The 15,513-nt window shown below is 41.4% G+C and overlaps 1 protein-coding gene across 1 annotated transcript in view; it reads left to right on the forward strand.

Annotated features, from left to right (window-relative positions):
- The window catches only part of GOLPH3L (golgi phosphoprotein 3 like), a 50,897-nt gene that overhangs the window by 18,104 nt on the left and 17,280 nt on the right, over nucleotides 1-15,513 (forward strand). The window contains exon 3 of the mRNA XM_003817295.6: nucleotides 15,279-15,410. Coding sequence (XP_003817343.1) covers nucleotides 15,279-15,410 — 132 coding nt within the window. The remainder of the gene's footprint in view (nucleotides 1-15,278; nucleotides 15,411-15,513) is intronic.

A 15,513-nucleotide genomic window follows, 5' to 3' on the forward strand; every position in this document is an offset into this window, starting at 1 on the left:
TATAATTAACAACATTAAAAAAAGAAGAAATCTTACTTCCCAGAAATACTGTAAATATTCTTAAACTTTTTGTTTTTTTGAGACAGAGCCTTGCTCCCTCGCCAGGCTGGATCTTGGCTCTCGGCTCACTGCAACCTCTGCCTCCCAGGTTCAAGCAGTTCTGCCTCAGCCTCCCGAGTAGCTGGGACTACAGGCGTGTGCCACCACGCCAGCTAATTTTTGTGTTTTTACTAGAGATGGGGTTTCACCATGTTGGCCAGGATGGTCTTGATCTCTTGACCTTATGATCTGCCTGCCTTGGTGGCATGAGCCACCACACCCCGCCAAACATCATTTTTTAGTTTAAAACATTCCTTTTTTTCAAAATTACAAATAATTCAGGCATACAAAAATGTGTAAAAAACAATATAATAAACTCTCATGTAACCAGCATCAGCTCTCTATGCATACATTCAGGTAAAGTAGAGCAGATCTGGTGAATTATAGTTATAGAATAGAATATACATATTATGAGTCTACACAGAATAAAAGTTATAATTTTAAAATTGGGAAGTAAGGTAATAAAATATGGGAAGGATATTAACTTGTATCTTTCATAATAAGGAGTCACTTAGACATTATCTAAAATTGAAACATCTAGTTTTTAAAAATGACCCCAACCTCTTAATAATCTCTTTTTTAAATCTTAGAAAGGAATTTATAGGACATTTGTCCTTTTTTTTTTTTTTTTTTTTTTTTTTTTGAGACGGAGTTTCGATCTTGTTGCCCAGGGCGATCTCGGCTCACTGAAACCTCCGCCTCCCGGGTTCAAGTGATTCTCCTGCCTCAGCCTCCCGAGTAGCTGGGATTACAGGTATGTGCCACCACGCCCAGCTAATTTTGTATTTTTAGTAGAGACGGGGTTTCTCCATGTTGGTAAGGCTGGTCTCGAACTCCTGACTTCAGGTGATCCGCCCACATCAGCCTCCCAAAGTGCTGGGATTACAGGCATGAGCCACCGTGCCCAGCCACATTTCTCTTTAAAAAAATTTTTTTTTCCTTTTTACTTGATAACCCATAGCCAACATCATGACGTATCTCTTATAAGAAACAACTGTTTGAGGCCAGGTGTGGTGGCTCATGCCTGTAATCCTAGCACTTTGGGAGGCCAAGGTGGGAGGATCACTTGAGTCTATGAGTTTGAGACCAGCTTGGGCAACATAGCAAGACCCTCATCTCTAAAAGAATTAAAAAATGAGATGGGCATGGTGGCATGTGCCTGTAGTTCCATCCACTTAGGAGGCTGAGGTGGTAGGATTGCTTGAGCTCGAGAGGTAGAGGGTGCAGTGAGCTACGATTATGCACTCCAGCGTGGGTGACAGAGTGAGACCCTGTCTCAAATTAAAAAAAAAAAAAGAAATGTTTGAAGTTTAGTAATTGTTTCACTTCATTTTTTTTCTGTTAAGTAAAATTATATTTCATTTTACTTTTAAAATTACACATGTAGGCTGGGCACGGTGGCTTACGCCTGTAATCCCAGCATTTTTTGGAGGCTGAGGCAGGTGGATCACCTGAGGTCAGGAGTTCAAGACCAGCCTGGCCAACATGATGAAACCCCATCTCTACTAAAAATACAAAAACTTAGCCAGGCACGGTGACATACGCCTGTAATCCCAGCTACTCAGGAGGTTGAGGCAAGAGAATCACTTGGACCCAGGAGGCAGAAGTTGCCGTAAGCCAAGATCACACCACTGCACTCCAGCCTGGGCAATGGAGCGAGACTCTGTCTCAAAAATAAATAAATAAATAGGCCAGGCACGGTGGCTCATGCCTGTAATCCCAGCTACTCAGGAGGCTGAAGCAGGAGAATTGCTTGAACCCGGGAGGCAGAGGTTGCAGTGAGCCAAGATCGCGCCACTGCACTCCAGCTTGGGCGACAGAGTGAGACTTCATCTCAAAAATAAATAAATAAATAATAAAATAAAATTACGCATGTAGCCTGGCATGGTGGCTCACACCTGTAATCCCAGCACTTTGGGAGTCTGAGGCCCCAAATGAAATGAAATTATATTTCATTTTACTTTTAAAATTACACATGTAGGCTGGGCACGGTGGCTCACGCCTGTAATCCCAGCATTTTTTGGAAGCTGAGGCAGGTGGATCACCTGAGGTCAGGAGTTCAAGACCACCCTGGCCAACATGGTGAAACCCAGTCTCTACTAAAAATACAAAAATTAGCCAGGCTTGGTGGCGGGTGGCTGTAATCCCAACTACTCGGGAGTCTGAGGCAGGAGAATTGCTTGAACCCGGGAGGCGGAGGTTGCAGTGAGCCAAGATCGAGCCATTGCATTCCAGCCTGCTAGCCTGGGTGACAGAGTGAAACTCCATCTCAAAAAAAAAAAAAAAAAAAAAATAGAATGTATGAAATACAGAAGACTAAGTATGGACTTTGGCTCCGGATTCAAACAAAGCAACTGTAAAAAAAAATTTACTAAACAATTGATGGAATATGAAGGCTTACTGGAGTTCTTATTGGGTTGTTTTATGTATGATGTTGGTATTACAGTTCTTTTTTTAAAAAATCCTAATCTCTTGGGGAGAATATGCAGTATTTTTTGGATGAAATTATATAGTAGCTGGAATTTGTACAGAAATAATCTGGGTTTGGGTGGGGTGGGTGGTAAAGATGAAAGATTATATTGATAACTGTTGAAACTAGGTGATGGCTACATAGAGCTACATAATCTCTCTACTTTGTGTATGTTTGAAACTGTTGGCTGGGCATGGTGGCTCAGCCTGTAATCCCAGCACTTTGAGAGGCCAAGGCGGGAGCATCACCTGAGCTCAGGAGTTGGAGACTAGCTTGGGCAACATCGGAAAACCTTGTCTCTGCAAAAAATACAAAAATTAGCCAGGCATGGTGGCATGCGCTGGTAGTTCCAGCTACTTAGGAGGCTGAGGCCAGACGATTGTTTGAGTCTAGGAGGTTGGGGCTACGGTGAGCCATGTTCACACCACTGCACCTCTACTGCAGCCTGGTTGAGTGACAAAGGGAGACACAAAAAAAAAAGGAAGGGAGGGAGGGAGGGAGGAGTTCAATCAAAAATGTTAAAAAAAAATTGGGGTTGTGTTTTCTTACCACATTACTCAGTTTTAGACAATATCCTACTGACTCCCTGTAGTGAAAGATGATGAAATCAGTACTCTTCACAGTTTCTTCTATCTCTACTCCTCAATACTTTTTTTTTTTTTTTTTTTTTTTTTTTTTTTGAGACAGAGTTTCTCTTACTCTGTCGCCCAGGCTGGGGTGTAGTGGCGGGAGCTTGGCTCACTGCAACCTCCACCTCCCAGATTCAAGTAGTTCTCCTGCCTCAGCCTCCCAAGTAGCTGGGACTACAGGCACATGCCACCACACCTAGCTAATTTTTTGTATTTTTAGTAGAGACGGGGTTTCAACATGCTGCCCAGGCTGGTAATATTTTGTTGAGGTTTATAACATATATATCATACTGTTGTTCCATAATTCACACAAACCTTTGCTATGAAGGGATGCCCCAGAATTGGGGTTGGGAGAGAAGGAGATGGGAAAATAGGTTGATGGGTAGAAGATACACGTATTTTATGTATACAGAAAAGTTTGGTTGTACATACACCCATATGATCATAGGGTGATGGAATTTATGGGTGATTTTTATTTTTTATGAATTTTTTTGTTTTCAAATTTTCTACAATGTGTATATGCTAGTAATCAAGGAGAGAAAAGCTATTTGACCACAAAAAAAAAAAATCTACACTTACCTAGTTTTGCTCTTCTAAGGTTTGAACGTAACATAATTGCTTGTGTTTCTAAGTCCGTTTTAAATCATTGGAAGCCAGGCCAGGTGGCTCACATCTGTAATCCTAGCTACTTGGGAGGCTGAAGTGGGAGGATCACTCGAGGCCAGGTCTTCAACACCAGCCTGGGCAACATAGCCAGACCCTATTGCTACAAATTTTTTTTTTTTAATTAGCCAGACGTGGTGGTACACACCTGTAGTCCTAACCACAAGGGAGGATAACTCAAGCCCAGGAGTTTGAGGCTGCAGTGAGCCATGATTGTGCCACTGTACTCTAGCCTGTATGACAGAGTGAAACCCTGTTTCTCTCTTTTTTTTCCTTTGAGACAGGGTCTCACTCTCTTGCCCAGGCTAGAGTGCAGTGGCATGATCATGGCTCACTGCCCCCTTGACCTCCTGGGCTTGAGGGATCCTTCCACCTCAGCCTCCTGAGTAAGTGGGACTACAGGCATGCGCCACCACACCTGGCTAATTTTTAAAATTTTTTATATAGATGGAGTCTCAGTATGTTGCCTAAGCTGGTTACGAACTTTGGGCTCAAGTGATCCTCGTGCCTCAGCTATCCTCCCGCCTCAGCTTGGCAAAGTGCTGGGATTATAGGTAGGAGCCACCATACCAGGCCAAGACCTCATCTCTTTAAAAAAAAGAAAAAGGCCAAGTGCGGTGGTTCACGCCTGTAATACCAGCACTTTGGGACGCCAAGGCAGGCAGATCACCTGAGGTCAGGAGTTCGAAACTACCCTGGCCAACATGGTGAAACCCTGTCTGTACTCAAAATACAAAAAAATTAGCTAGGCCTAGTGACATATGCCTGTAATCCCAGCTACTCGGGAGGCTGAGGCAGGAGAATCGCTTGAGCCCAGGAGGCGGAGGTTGCAATGAGCCAAGATCATGCCACTGCACTCCAGCCTGGGTGACAGAGAAAGACTCCATCTCAAAAAAAAAAAAAAAAATTCTCCCGCTCTGTAGGTTACCTGTTCACTCTAATGATAGTTTATTTTGCTCTTTTAACAAACATATGAAAACTTCTATATTCAAAGGAGTACTGCCTCTTTTGAAGTTGTCCCTTAAGATGGCTAAATACTTATTGTAATGATACTATAATTGGTTGTTTTGGGGATGGATTTTAATTTCTAAAATTTCCATAAGTCATTCAGATTCAAGCTAAATATAAGTGGATGAATAAATTGATAAATATTTTATTGTTTAAAAAAATCACGTGAGTTGTGGGGAGATAGACTTAGAGCCTGGACATGTTTTCCATTTTTTTTCTTTTTTTTTTTTTTTTTGGAGATGGGAGTCTCACTTTGTCACCCAGGTTGGAGTACAGTGGTACAATCTCGGCTCACTGCAACCTCCACCTCCCGGGTTCAAGCAATTCTCCTGCCTCAGCCTCCCAAGTAGCTGGGACCCACAGACGCACCCGGCCAGTTTTTTTTTGTACTTTTGGTAGAGACGGGGTTTCACTGTGTTGCCCAGGCTGGTCCTGAACTCCCGAGCTCAGGCAGTACTCCCACCTTGGCCTCCCAAAGTACTAGGATTACTGGCGTGAGCCACTGAGCCTGGCCTGTTTTCAAATTTTTGCTCCCCCTTCTCAACTTTCTCTTTTCTTCTGTTTTCTTTTGTTTTTTGTTTTGTTTTGTTTTTTTGAGACAGAGTCTTGCACTGTCACCCGGGCTGGAGTGCAGTGGTGCGATCTCAGCTCACTGCAACCTCCGCCTCCTGATTCACATGATTCTCCTGCCTCAGCCTCCCAAGTAGCTGGGATTACAGGTGCCCACCACCACGCCTGCCCAGCTAATTTTTTGTGTTTTTAGTAGAGACAGGGTTTCACTATGTTGGCCAGCCTGGTCTCGAACTCCTAACCTTGTGATCCGCCCGCCTCAGCTTCCCAAAGTGCTGGGATTACAGGCATGAGCCACCGCGCCTGGCTTTTCTTCCGTTTTCTTTGGACAATGTGTAGCAATTAAAATTCCTCTTTCCGGCCAGGTCACTCCAGCCTAGGTGACAGAGGGAGACTATGTCTAAAAAATAAAAAAAATAAAAATTTTTAGGGTAAAACAACTAATGATATTTTTACTGACCAGAATGAGATTTAAAGCTTATATGGGAATTCAAAGATGACCAGTTGCTTTCCTTTATTTTGCATTTCCCTTTCACTGACAATGCATTAGCATGTTGTTTTTATTTGCTAAACTTTTGATAAGGAAAAAAAAAAAAACCAGAAGCCCTGCAAAAACTAATAAACTGATCATTGTAACTAGCTTTGCATCTTTCTACCCACCTTTTAAAATAAACCTGAAAGGATTCAATCTTCATTTCATTCATTGAGAAATCCTGTCCATTTGCCTATATTTATAATCCATTCCTCACGATCAGGCTGAAATTGTCTGTTAAACCAGAACAACATCAGGTCACAGTTCTTCATTCTCCAATAGGATTAAACAGAGTGGGCTTTTAATGCTTGATCTATTTTACAAAATGTCTTGGCCAGGTGCAGTGGCTCACACCTGTAATCCCAGCACTTTGGGAGGCTGAAGTGGGTGGATCACCTGAGGTCAGGAGTTCGAGACCAGCCTGGCCAACATGATGAAATCCCGTCTCTACTAAAAATACAAAAATTAACTGGATGTGGTGGCAGGCCCCTGTAATCCCAGCTACTCGGGAGGCTGAGGCAGGAGAATCGCTTGAATCCGGGAGGCAGAGGTTGCAGTGAGCCATGATTGTGCCACTGCACTCCAGCCTGGGCGATAGATTGAGACTCCGTCTCAAATACATACATACATACATAAAATGTCTTTATGAGCTGTGTGGATGTGGAAATAGGAATTGGAGTTTCGATGAATCACATTAATTTGTAAAAGAGGAATTTACATCAAATCCTGAATACCACTCTTTTAATAGAGTGACTCAAGGACAAACAGTACACTAAATTTTCTTAGAGTAATTTTTTAGGAGGAAAAAAATAATAAAATTAGTTTTGCTTGTAGAATTTTTGATAACCCCTGAAGATCATTATACTTTCCTTGGGCTTTGGAATTGGGCAGATATAAAAGGGTTCAAAGCAACATGATAACATTTCTTCTCTCATGGAAGGTGAAGCAATTTTAATGTTAAATCTTCAGACTTGGGGAGATGGAGGGGTTCTTTTTTTCTGAAAATTTTCCTTTAAAAAGTGATATTTTCTCACTGTAGATAATTTGGAAAGGTTAAAAAGCCATGTTTTAATGTAGACATTATTTTATTATATCATTGTAATAATCCTGGATACTCAATTATATAGCTGGCTATTTTTCATTCAACTTTATCACAAGTATTTTCTAATGTTATTTTAAAAACTCCTTATGAGCATATTTTTTAATGATGCTTTAAGTTGTTTTGTTTTCTTTCCTCTTTTTTTTTTTTTTTTTTTTGAGACAGAGTTTTGCTCTCGTTGTCCAGGTTGGAGTGCAGTGGTGCGATCTCAGCTCACTGCAACCTCCGCCTGCCAGGTTCAAGCGATTCTCCTTGTCTCAGCCTCCCGAATAGCTGGGATTACAGGCATGCGGCACCACACCCGGCTAATTTTGTATTTTTAGTAGAGACAGTGTTTCACCATGTTGGCCAGGCTGCTCTCAAACTCTGACCTTAGGTGATCTGCCCGCCTCGGCCTCCCAAAGTGCTGGGATTACAGGCGTGAGCCACCGCGCCCGGCCCTTCTTTCCTCTTTTTTTGCCAAGCAGGCAACTTTTAAGATCTTTAACCTTCAGAGTTGTTTTAAGGTGTGTCTTCAAGGAAGTTTGAATAAGGAAGGACACTTTGAATACTTGACTAAGTGGAAATTCAGCATAAAGTGTTGACTGTCTGAATTTATTGAATTCCCATTGTGCAATCTTTAAAGTTTAAATATGTGTAATATTTGACCCAGAATTTTCTTCTAGATATTCAACAGAAATACACACACAAATGAATACGTCTTTACTTTTTTTTTTTTTCTTGAGATGGAGTCTTACTCTGCCGCCCAGGCTGGAGTGCAGTGGCACGAACTCACCTCCCTGCAGCCTCTGCCTCCTGGATTCATAGGATTCTCCTGCCTCACCCTCCTGAGTAGCTGGGATTACAGGCACGGGCCACCATGCCCGGCTAATTTTTTTGTATTTTTAGTGGAGACTGGGTTTCACCATGTTGGCCAGGCTGGTCTCAAACTCCTGACCTCAGGTGATCCACCCACCATGGCCTCCCAAAGTGCTGGGATTACAGGCTTGAGCCACCACGCCCAGCCAACATTTTTTAATAATAGCAAAATACTGTAAGCAACCTAAATGCACATCAGTAAGGGGCTTGGATAGATAAAATTATAGTGCATCTAAAATGCAATACTATGCAGTCATTACAAGGGATGAAGAAGTATATTTACTGATGTAGAATGATACCCAGAATAATGGGTTAATGAAAAAAGTTACCACTCAGTGTAATGCCATTTCTAGAAATAATATTAATAAGTGTAAACATAGAATATGTATATAAAAATCTAGAAAAGTACCCATTAAACTGTTGGTAGTGATCCTCTAGAGGGGATAAGATTCTAGAACACTTTCACTTTCTAAAGTCTACATTTCTTTTTATTTATTAATTTTTTTTTTGAGACAGAGTCTTGCTCTGTAGCCCAGGCTGGAGTGCAGTGGCGCAATCTTGGCTCACTGCAAGCTCCGCCTCCTGGGTTCATGCCATTCTCCTGCCTCAGCCTCCCGAGTAGCTGGGACTACAGGCACCCGCCACCACGCCCGGCTAATTTTTTGTATTTTTAGTAGAGACGGGGTTTCACCGTGTTAGCCAGGATGGTCTCGATCTCCTGACCTCATGATCCACTCGCCTCAGCCTCCCAAAGTGCTGGGATTACAGGCGTGAGCCACCACACCCAGCCTAAAGTATACATTTCTATAATGGGATTTTTCTTTCTTTTTTACAATTTTTTTTGAGATGGAGTTTCAATCTTGTCGCCCAGGCTGGAGTGCAGTGGTATGATCTAGCTCACTGCAACCTCCGCCTCTGGGGTTCAAGCAATTCTTCTGCCTCAGCTTCCTGAGTGGCTGGGATTACAGGCGTCTACCACCACACCTGGCCAATTTTTGTATTTTTAGTAGAAACAGGGTTTCACCATGTTGGCCAGGCTGGTCTTGAACTGCTGACCTCAGGTTATCCACCCACGTCAGCCTCCCAAAATGCTGGGATTACAGTCCTGAGCGACCATGCCGGGCCTGCAGTTTTTTTTTTGAGACGGAGTTTTGCTCTTGTTGCCCAGGATGGAGTGCAGTGGTGTGATCTCAGCTAACTGCAACCTCCACCTCTCAGGTTCAAGTGATTATCCTGCCTCAGCCTCCTGAGTAGCTGGGATTACAGGCACGTGCCACCACACCCAGCTAATTTTTGTATTTTTAGTAGAGACAGGGTTTCATCATGTTGGCCAGGCTGGTCTCGAACTCCTGACCTCAGGTGATCCACCCGCCTTGACCTCCCAAAGTGCAGGGATTGCAGGTGTGAGCCACCGCGCCCGGCCTACAGATGTATATTAAAGTCCACTATCTGAATATCTTATTCTGCAAATTCTCTGAGATTCTCCATTAGCCATGAGACAATGTGCAATTCCATCTGTGTTGGGTAGGTCCTAAAATTTTCTTTAGATAGCCTTTGGTAATGAGATTTAATGATCAAATGGTGAACTTTAGTATGTACGTGCTAGGTCTTCCTGCTCAGACATACCAAAGCATTGGCCATTTAATATAGAATCTTTATTATGAATGGCTGGAGAATTCACTAAGTTAGATAGATACACTAAGAGGAAAATGACCTTTAAATATAAATAATTGTATTTTCCCTTACCTCCAGGCTATTCTGCACCTAAATTTGTTTCAATCTGTTCTAAATATTACTATAGATGACAATATTATAATCTTTATTGGTCATATGTACCCACAGTACAGGGGAACATTCACTATCATGTTCTCTCTTTTCTCAGTTATTTTCTTTTTCTAAATCCAGTCTCTTTCTTGTAGTTATACAGGTGTTTGTTTTATAATTATTTTCTTAAAACTCTACATATATGTTTTTATACTTTTGTCTATTATTGCATATTCTTAATAAAAAAGTTAAAAACTCGTTTGGAAAGTTTTGTATGTTTTGAGATGCTACAATAGGAAAGTGTGACATTCAAAAATGTAGTTTCTTTATCCTGATCTTCATCATTTCTTTATACTGTTTCTCATTTATAGTTTTGTGGACAATCTGATGTCACTGTCACTGAAACAGAAGTTACATGGTCAGGAGGAAATGAGACAACAAAAGAAAACTTTCTTCCAGTTGCTTTAATATTGGCTAAAATGTTTGCACACCTGTTAAGATTTATTACGAGAATAAATAATGCCTACATAATTACGTGTTCTGAAGGAAGTTATAGTTTAACTTTAATTAGGTAGCTAAACTATAAAAAAAACAAGTGTTAACCTAAAAAAAATAGCCTACCCCTTCCTTAAAGAGGAGTCACAAATATGAGTTGGGGCCAGGCACAGTGGCTCACACCTGTAATTTTAGTACTTCAGGAGGCTGAGGTGGGCATACCACTTGAGCTCAGGAGTTCAAGACCAGCCTGGGCAACATGGCAAAACCCCATCTCTACTAAAAATACAAATATTAGCTGGGTGTGGTGGCACGCGCCTGTAGTCCCAACTACTTGGGAGGCTGAGGTGAGAGGATTGCTTGAACCAGGGAGGTGGAGGTTGCAGTGAGATGAGATCATGCCACTGCACCCCAGCCTGGGCGACAGAGCGATACCCTGTGTCCAAACAAAACCAAAACCAAAAAAACAAATATGACTTGGAGTAGCCATGAGGCAGGCAGGGGAAGGAACTAATCCCAACCTTGAGTCAAAGATCAGACCCTCAGGAAATTTGGAGATGTCTAAGGAATATTTTATGGCTCAAGCTGAACTTTTGCCAGGTTAACATTTACTTTTAAGCATAAATTTATGCTTTCAAAAATATTTTTGCGGCATAAGGGATATTCTCTCCTTAAGGAATTTGTACTCTGGTCAGGAGAAATAGTTGTTTGCAATGTGATATAATAGAAGTTATGAGAGAAGTATATATGGGCACACCCAGGTGCAGAACCTAATCCAGAGGGTGGAGTGGAGAAGTAAACAATGTTAGAGAAGGTTATGTGGAAATGTGACCCCTGTACTTAATGCTTAACTACAAAGAGGAGTTGTGGAAGGAAGAATATTGGTTCTTTTCAACAAAGCAGTGTGTGCAAAGGCCAATAGGGGAAAGAGGCCAAAGAAAAGACTAGTGGGCCGGGCGCGGTGGCTCACTCCTGTAATCCCAGCACTTTGGGAGGCCGAGGCAGGCGGGTCACGAGGTCAGGAGATCGAGACCATCCTAGCTAACACGGTGAAACCCCATCTCTACCAAAAATATAAAAAAATTTAGCTGGGTGTGGTGGCGGGCGCCTATAGTCCCAGCTACTCGGAGGCTGAGGCAGGAGAATGGCGTGAACCCGGCAGGTGGAGCTTACAGTCAGCCGAGATTGCGCCACTGCACTCCAGCCTGGGTGACAGAGAGAGACTCCGTCTCAAAAAAAAAAAAGAAAGAAAAAAAAAGAAAAGACTAGTGAATAGCCACTTTTGTTTTGTTTTGTTTTGTTTTTACAGACAAGGTCTCGCTGTGTTCCCAAAGGCTGGCCAACTCTTGGCCTCAAGCGATCCTCCTGCATTAGCCATTTGGATTCCATCCTGAAGGCTGAGAGGAATGTTTGAAAGATTTTTAAGCATGAGGGGAGGGAGTTATATCATTACACTTGATGTTAAAGATTGTCCTGGCTATAGCAGGACAAATAGAATTAGAGGTCCTCTAGCCCTGGCAGTATGGTGGTCAGATATTAAGTCTTGAATAAGCTTAATTTTTAATGTATTATTGAGTCTTGGAAAGTAGAAATAATCTTCAAGGGGCCCCCAAACACCAAAATTAAAATCCAAGAGGTGAGCAATAAAGATAACATGAAGATCAAATTACCCTGGGGCAAATTACCAAATCAGTCTTGAGATTCAGGAGTTGGTTGGTCAGGAATAAACTTGATGGTTGAGGTAAAGTGGGGAAACTGGCTTAAATGTGCTCCCAGTTGTGTGGCACTCCCACAATCCCTCTGTACTTAGCTCTCGGCAGAAACAGATCTTTCCCTCTGAAGGAAGATGTCCTCAATTTAGGCCTCCAGAATCTCGTAAATTCACAAAACGTTAAACGTGAACCTCTTAATCAAAGATCATCAAACATACAAACAAGGAAGAAGTGACAAATAAAGTCCTCAGATATTGTCAGGTATCAAGGACCTCATATATTGTCCCATATTAAAATAATCAGACTAAAAATATGACATTTTTAAAGAAATAAAATAATCACAAAATAAAAAATCACAAATCACCAGACAAATGTGAAAAATAACTAAATAAAACTTCTACTAATGAAAAATTGTTGAAATCAAAATCTCAGGGTTAGTTTGAATTAGTAAATAGGAAGCCAGATATTTTTTAAAAACTCTCCAAAGGCCAGGCTGGTGGCTCATGCTTGTAATTCCAGCACTTTGGGAGGCTGAGGCAGGCAGATCACCTGAGGTCAGGAGTTCAAGACCAGCCTGGCCAACATGATAAAACCCCATCTCCACAAAAAAATTAGCCAGGCGTGGTGAGGTGCACCTGTAATCCCAGCTACTTGGGAGGCTGAGGCAGGAGAATTGCTTGAACCTGGGAGACGGAGGTTGCAGTGAGCCGAGATTGTGCCATTGCACTCCAGCCTGGGTGACAGGTGAGACTCCATCTCAGAAACAAATAAACAAACAAACAAAAACTCTCCAGAAAGCAATACAGAGAATAAGCAAATGGAAAATATAAAAGGTTAAAAGACGGGGTTAAAATAAAGACTGAAGTCCTAGAAGGAAAGAAAAAAGAAAATAAAGGAGAGCCAAAGTGCTTAGAGACCTAAGAGCTGAGAATTTTTGAAGCTAAGAAATGAAACCACAGTTATGGGAAGCACAACATATACCAAACAGAATAAATAAATTCATGCACAGTCATGTTATAGTAAAACTGCAAAACACCAAAAGAGAAGATCTTAAAGGACCAAAGAAAAGATACACCACCTACAAAAAAACCACAATCAATAAGAAAGATAGATTTCTCACTGCCGTATTAGAAGCTGGAAGAAGAGGGCATACTATCTTCAATGTGATAACCTGGAATGATCAACCTGGAATTTTATGTCCAGAGAAACTATCTTTCAAGGATGATGGTGAAATACAAAGACATTTCAGATAAGCAAAATAGAAACTGCCTCCAACAGACTTTCACTTAAGGAAATTCTACTTTAGGAAGAAGAAAAATGGTGCCAGAAAGGAAGTCTGAGATACAGGAAGGAACGGTGAGCGGTGAGCAAAGAAATTCGTAAGCACCTGTGTAAATCTAAACAAGTGCTACCTGTATAAAATAATAATGATGATGATGCTATCTAATTTATGAGGCTAAAAAAAAATACTGGACAACTAAAAGAGTGGTTAAAATATTAATATTTAAAATTTAGGTTTTATGTTAATTTTAAATTAATGTATCATGCATGTTAAAATTTCAAGGATAACTTCTAAAAGTACATAACTTCCAAGCCAATAAAGAGGAAAATTGAATTAAAAAATTTTTTAAATAAAAAGTTATTATAGCTAGGTGCAGTGGCTCATGCCTGTAGTCTGAGCTACTCGGGAGGCTGAGGCAGGACAATTGTTTGAGCCCTGGAGTTCAAGTCTACAGTGAGCTATGATGGCCCCACTGCATTTCAGCCTGGATAATGGAGCAAGACCCCGCCCGTCTCTTAAAAAAAAAAAGTAACCCCAAAATATGCACAACTATGATCTATCAGTAAAACACCACCAAAAAAACAACCACTTAAAAATTTCTCTATTTAGCTTCGTGACCTCTGTTATGCTGTATAACCTCTGTAAGCCTTAGTTTTCTCATCTTTAATGTGTGGGTAGTAGTAGTACTTCCTTTATAGGGTTGTTGTGAAGATATAATCAGATAATGCATGTAAAAAGCTTAGCACAAATCTAGTACATAATAAGTATTAGCACATATCTAGTATATAATAAGTATTCAATAGACATTAGTAATTAAACGTTACTGCTGTTAGACAATACCAGTGGCTCTCTTATACGTATATTCCCTATACAAAGGGAAGGGGAGCTAACATTTTAAGTGCCTGCTATATGCCAGGCACTATACTAAATGCTTTCTTATATATTGTATCTCATGTAACCCTCATAACAATCTTATGAAAATATATATTGGTGTCTGCATTTTATAGATGAGGACAATGTACTTCAGAAAGTTTAAGTAACATAACCAAGGCACTTAATGACAGTGGGTTTCTATTATACCTCCCATCAAAAGAACTTCAAATTGGCCGGGCACGGTGGCTCACTCCTGTATTCCCAGCACTTTGGGAGACTGAGGCTGGTGGATGACGAGGTCAGGAGTTTGAGACCAGCTTGACCAACATAGTGAAATCCCGTCTCTACTAAAAATACAAAAATTAGCTGGGTGTGGCAGTGCACACCTGTAATCCCAGCTACTCAGGAGGCTGAGGCAGGAGAATCGCTTGAACCTGGGAGGCGGAGGTTGCAGTGAGCCGAGATCACGTCACTGCACTCCAGCCTGGGCGACAGAGCAAGCCTCCATCTCAAAAAAAAGAAAAAAGAACTTCAAATTAATACATATCTAGGAGGATTAAAAGCTCAAATGCTTTTTACTTTTTTCTGACTTATTTTACCCCACTCTGAAATTTTGTGTCATGGAAACAGACTTCAAAAAAGCCAAAATTCTCCTCAAAAATTAAAATTTTGCATGTCAAACCAGGTGCAGTCACTCATGTCTGTAATCCCAACACTTTCGGAGGCCAAGGTGGGAGGATAGCTTGAGGCCAGGAGTTCGAGACCAGCGTAGGCAACATAGCAAGACCTTGTCTCTACAAAAAAAATTTTTTTAAAAACAGCCAGGCATGGTGGCACATACCTGTAGTCCCAGCTACTCAGGAGGCTGAGGTGGAAGGATTGCTTGAGCCCAGGAGGTCAAGGCTGCAGTGAGCCATGATCATGCCACTGCATTTCAGCCTGGGGGAAAAAGCGAGACCCTGTCTCAAAAAAAAAAAATTGCACATCATTTATTGACTAACAGCAAACCATGGAAATTCACTAAAGATCTTGAAGTCAGACAGAAAATCATATTTGGGGGTGTTTAAGAGGATTAAAGAAACATCCTCTACTCTATACTTCGCTTTGAGTTCATGTAGTATGATGTGAAACGAATCACAACAAAGCGGCCTGTTCTTACGGTGCCTGCTGGAAGTCAGTATTTCTCTCAAAACATTCTTTCTCTTCTCTTTTCTCCTTTCCTAGGGGTACACATCTTTCTGGAATGACTGCATATCATCAGGCCTGCGAGGGGGCATCCTGATAGAGCTGGCCATGCGGGGTCGAATCTATCTGGAACCCCCGACCATGCGTAAGAAGCGACTACTAGACAGAAAGGTACTGAATCCTCTGTGAACGTCCATGGCTTATGAAAAGGCAAATACCAACAGTACATTTGGGAAGAATAGAAAGATTTGAGTAGTAAGATAAAATAAATATC

The sequence above is a fragment of the Pan paniscus genome, chromosome 1 (assembly GCF_029289425.2).
Source record: "Pan paniscus chromosome 1, NHGRI_mPanPan1-v2.0_pri, whole genome shotgun sequence".
Lineage (NCBI taxonomy): Eukaryota > Metazoa > Chordata > Mammalia > Primates > Hominidae > Pan > Pan paniscus.